The sequence below is a fragment of the Buceros rhinoceros genome, unplaced genomic scaffold (genome assembly GCF_000710305.1).
Source record: "Buceros rhinoceros silvestris isolate BGI_N320 unplaced genomic scaffold, ASM71030v1 scaffold4400, whole genome shotgun sequence".
NCBI lineage: Eukaryota > Metazoa > Chordata > Aves > Bucerotiformes > Bucerotidae > Buceros > Buceros rhinoceros.
Window position 1 is genome coordinate 9,321 of NW_010388860.1, and position 5,261 is coordinate 14,581.

The window sequence follows — 5,261 nt, forward strand, 5'->3', positions numbered from 1 at the left end:
CTCTTTCCATTTCTATCCTTTTTAATGGCTGTAATATTTAGAAATGTAAATTCTTATTTGCTAATACAGAAAAGACCCTTAATATAAACAAAGGTTGATGACACCGTGTGGTGGGTTGACTCTGGTTAGCGGTCAAAACATCCACCCAGCCTCTCACTCACTCCCCATTCCTGCAGGATGGGGAGAAAACAGAAGGAAGGTGAGAGGACTTCCAAATAGAGATAACAGTTTAACAGGGAAAGCAAAACCTGCACATGACTAAGCTAAAGGAGGAATACATTCACTGCCCCACGTGGGCAGGCAGAAGTCCAGCCACCTCCTGGGAAGCTGTGCCTCAACACACGTACACGTACAGTTGCTGAGGAATGCAAATGCCGTAACCACAAGCGTCCCCCCACCCCACTCTGTTTCCTCCACCTTTTGCTAAGCTTTTATTGCTGAGCACCAAGTCATATAGCATGGAATATCCCTTTGGTCAGCTGCCTTGGCTGGGTCCCCTCTCGGCCTCTCACCCACCCACAGCCTACTCACTGTGGCAGAGACAAAGGAGGGAGGGAGACGGAAAGCCTTGACCCTCTGCAAGTACTGTTCAGTAACAGCCAAAACACTGATGTGTTGCCAATGCTTTTAGCAGGGCAGCCACGAAGAAAGTTAACCCCATCCCAGCCAGAGCCAGTACACAATGGAAGCTGGTTATGTAGGCTCTGCTTTGCCATGCTTTTCGCCCTCCTGATACAGAGCAGCGTTCATTCTTTGCACTTTCAAATTCAATTCATGATTGAAATTGTTCTTCTGCACTACCAAACCTAAAAGTCTGACAAGTTTACATGCTGTTTGACCCCTTGAAAGAATTGCTTTTCCTGGGCCAAAGTGCTGATTTAGCTTAGGCTGCTGTCAAATAGCTGGCCTGTAGACTAATTCTCACAAAGCAGAGGCAGTCAGTACACATTAGCCATAGGCAGATAGAACAGCGAATGCTTTACTCAGAGATATTTGTATGTGCCTTATTTTGGTCCCACAAAGCAGAAAGGGCATATCAGAAAGGGCAAGGCAGTATTTTTTCCTCTTTACCTTGTCTTCCCTTTTCTGTTAGATCTGAATAAACTGAGTATAAATTTTGCTCCTGCCTTATAGATGCCCATAATTGCCCACTGAGGGATTCCTAGCCTAAAGTGTATATATGTTTGGGAATGAAGCAGCTATGTAATCAGAAGAATCAGTGTTTTTATTTACCTTCTTCATATTTATAATCGTTGGTGACATCTACACGATCATCTCTACCAACAGCCTTTGTGCTGATGACCTGGCCAACAGTGTTAGACTCAGAGAATATTAATGTTTTCTTTCCAGTTGCAGGGTCGTAATTCCAGTACATGCAGTCTGCATTCACTTCTGCAAACACGAACGGACAGTCGTAGTCCAGATCTACTTCTCCTTCTTTGACGGCGTTCCGTGAGGCAGGACCACACTGGTAAATTCCTACAGCATCAAGAAAAAATAATCTAGACCTAATCAACTCTTTGGCAGTAAGCAAATTACTAGACAGATATTTATCAAGGACTTCTGAATTGCCCAGTGCTGTTGTCCCATCCACACAGCCCTTTCATCCCCATAGACCCTCATACTAGGCCAGTCATAACGTATCTTGGTTTTATTCTGCAGGCACACTTGATTTATTTTATATTATCCCTCGATGTTCAGTATCTGGATACCTACATTGGAAACACAGGACCTGCTGTGGAAGACTGCTCCTACAAGTGTGGTTTGTTTCTTGTTGTCCACTGGTGACCTGAGGCTTTTATAATGCAATAGGTAAAGTATTCTCCCCTGCCACACTATTTCTGAGCAGGATGAGAAATTACTTTTACGATGGTTTTACTTTTTCTTATTCTCTCTGAAAGTGACTGACTTTATAATTTTTCAATACTATTCCTGAAATAAAATGTGTACCTCCACTTTCTTCTTGAGGAGTTGCATCCAGAACTTGCCATCCACTATATGAGGGGCCTAAGTCACTACGGGAAAACCAGCTTTCATTCCAGACATGGAAATTCCTATGTGCAAAAATGAACAAAATAAGCTACTAGTATGTGCTTCTAAATTCCTGTTCACACCCATTAATCAGTCATCTTACTTAAAGACACTCAATGCCTTAATTTGCATAGGTTCTTACCTGAGACTGACCGCTTCCGCTCTGATCCTGACTATATTAACTAGATAGGAGCTGAAAATTGCATTGTGGAACAGACACAAATGTTCAAGGGCAGAAAGCAAATCTGTAAAATTACACAAAATGTTTGAGCTTGTTTTTCTCCAAAAATTCTGAGCACATGCACTTCCTTAGTTTTAGTGGTTTTCCTTATAGCTCGATGCTACAGTTGTACTTACCACTTATATTTAGAATGGGTCCAGAACATGCAGGGGAGTAAACAGGGCAAAAAGTGAGGGGCTGCTCCCTCGCTGAATGCAAGCTTGTTTGAATTGCATTTGTTGCTTAAGAGTGGCAAAAATAACTAAACCATTTTCACAGAAAAAAGAAAAGGAAAAGGCAGGCAGGCAGGGAAGCTGGTTCTGTTGAACTGTTACAGTTCAACATGAACCGTTTTTGAAGAATAGTTCCAAATTAAGTCAAGACCTACTGTTTGGTATTTCCAGTGTAATATGACAAATTTTCAGTCATCTGTGGCATTACACCTGTAACTTTGCCTGCCCTGGCTTCAATTAACTGTTGTGTCTCATGTCACAATTCTCTGTTTAACTGTGAAAGAGTGAAAACACCAGGTTTTGACTACTATTTTGTAGTATTTTTTTATTAATTCTGTGTCTGCGTAGTTGTTTTTAAGGCAATTTTAAAGAAAGTAACAAAGCATTTGTCATTAGAAACTATACTCTGCATCAGCATTGATGGGTCCTACTGTTAAACATCCCAGAGCCTTACCATATGCTGTCAGCTGCCATGTCCAGATGATTGCCAGAAGCATCATAAAACTCATCCACACGCAGATTTCCATCTGCATCGTGAGCAGAGCTGAAGTTTGTAATTGTACGAGTGGGTATCCCCAGACACCTAAGCACTAAAGAGTGAATAGAAAACCGCGATCAGAAAGCAGTATTTCTGGAATGTGAGGTTTCATATAACACACTGCTGTCTTGACACACTTTCATGTGTTATTAGTGCTTCTCTTAACAGAATCTGTGCAGTGTGAGCTATTTGCATGACATAAAATGTACCTGTAGTCAACACCGCTGCAAAAACCCAACACTGTCCATATCTAACAGGTTTGAATCCTGATTTCTTCCAGTTTTGCAGGATTTCACCGCTTCCAGTCCAGCTACTTGGACTTTTCCCATCCTCATATTTTCCACTCCAGTTTCCTAGCACCACCCCTTGGTCATCATTGGCGTTGACCTGTAAAAATAGTCACTATATTTATGATGAGATCAGTTAAGAGTTTACAACATATGTAGCAGCGGTAGAGGAGTGGGCAAGAGAAAAGCATTGAATAACATTTTAGTGGACAAAACGCACAGCTTCCTGCAGCTGGCCCTCAGGAAGAAGCCTTGGCTTTTCAGGGAAATTAAATATGCATCTTCTCAAAAAATGGAGAGAATTTAATCACTGTTTCTTCCACCCAAGTACAAAAGCACCAGGCAAGAAGGCAAACATCAGTTCTCCGTGAACCTTTCTGACAGGAGATGGCAACTTTACCACTGTATGACTGAGTGGCATCAGCAAAGCACATCATGCAGCTAAGCTTTCAGAATGTGCCTGTATCATGATGTAACGAACCCTCAGCACATTTACAATTAATTAGGGGAAGTGTCTGATGCAACTAGCAGGGCGCAATCACCTTGAAAATCTTCAGTGCTGTGTCAACAGAGACCTCATGAAGTGCAGGAAGAAATGGTGTAGATTTCAGAACTCAGGGTGAACAATGCCGTGTTTTGGTACAGGCTGGGAAGCGTTAGCTGAGACACAGCCTGTCTGAAGGGGGGCTGGGAGTTACAGCAAGTGCCAGACTGAATGTGAGCCAACAGTGCACTCTCATCAGAAAGGGAAGGCCCTTTCTAGGAGACATTGGGAAAAATGTGACCAAGAGCCTGAGAGAAGCTGTTAACTCCCTTTAATTATCACTAGCAAGGCTCTGCCAGGAGTCCTGCCTCTAGTTTCAGGTCCCTCGGTTCAAGGGAATGTTGAGACACTGAAGAGGGCCTAGGAGGAGGGCTACCAAGATGGTCAGGAGCCCGGACCGCTGTCTTCAAGGAGAAGTTGAGAGCACTGGGCTCATTCAGTCTCAGAAGAAGAGAATAAGGGCAATAGCTTACAACCGTTTGAACGGGACACACCAAGTTGTCAGAGTCCAACTTTTTCTCTGCTCTGGCAGGTTACGTAACAAGAGGCAGCAGCAGAAAGCTGTAGCTTGGGAAAATCTTATTTGACGTAAAATTCCCCGCCAGGAAAGTAGTGCAGCTCTGGACCAGTCACCCAAAGAGGCCATGAAACCTCCATCCTTGGAGATTTTCAAGGCCGCCTGACAAACTCATGGCTGAAGTGATCTAGTACCACTGTAGCTCCACTTCAAATCTAGTACCACTGTAGTTCCACTTGGACTTTAGTCCAACCTTTAGTCCAAGGTTGGACTAGGGACATCGAAGGGACTGGTCACTCGACATACAACCCTGTGTCTTATACTTTAGGTTTGATGACTGCATGTCAAAGTGGTGAGTATCAGTATGCCACGGATGAGGTAAATCAAGGAAGCTCTGATCAGATGTCCACCTTGGTGTTTCTCTGGCCCACATTTCTAGTGCTTATAAACAGTGTCCTCAAAACTTATTTGAAGTGTCTTCATACTTACTTTCACTAACTATTTTAAAAGAACCGTCAGCAGTTTCCTTACCATTGCACTGAGAACACGGCCCAGGTATTTGGGGTCGTTTCGGTGAGATACATCTGTGACAGGATCCTTACGATAGTTTAAACTTCGATCCAGCATGGAAAGGCAAATATTGAGAATATCTCCTTGAAACTGTGTTAAAGAAATAAGTTAGCGTTTTGGCAACACAGATTACTAAAAATCAGGCTAAGTATAGCAATGTAAGTGTTTAATTTTTTTTTAATCACCAAATGGAGTGCTGCAGCTCAGAAAGGAACTACCGTATCAAAACACAGCTTCAACAAACTGTGAAGATTAGAACTCAAAGTGTTATTCAGAACTTGGAGCCTGTGGACTTGAGGCCAGGACTTTGCCTCCCGGCAT

The 5,261-nt window shown here is 42.9% G+C and overlaps 1 protein-coding gene across 1 annotated transcript in view; it reads right to left on the reverse strand.

Moving 5' to 3' along the window:
• Window positions 1-5,261, reverse strand: part of TGM3 (transglutaminase 3) — a 13,762-nt gene that overhangs the window by 4,877 nt on the left and 3,624 nt on the right. The window contains exons 5-9 of the mRNA XM_010131601.1: window positions 4,902-5,030; window positions 3,232-3,409; window positions 2,939-3,074; window positions 1,951-2,054; window positions 1,234-1,479 (exon numbers count right to left, since the gene is read on the reverse strand). Coding sequence (XP_010129903.1) covers window positions 1,234-1,479; window positions 1,951-2,054; window positions 2,939-3,074; window positions 3,232-3,409; window positions 4,902-5,030 — 793 coding nt within the window. The remainder of the gene's footprint in view (window positions 1-1,233; window positions 1,480-1,950; window positions 2,055-2,938; window positions 3,075-3,231; window positions 3,410-4,901; window positions 5,031-5,261) is intronic.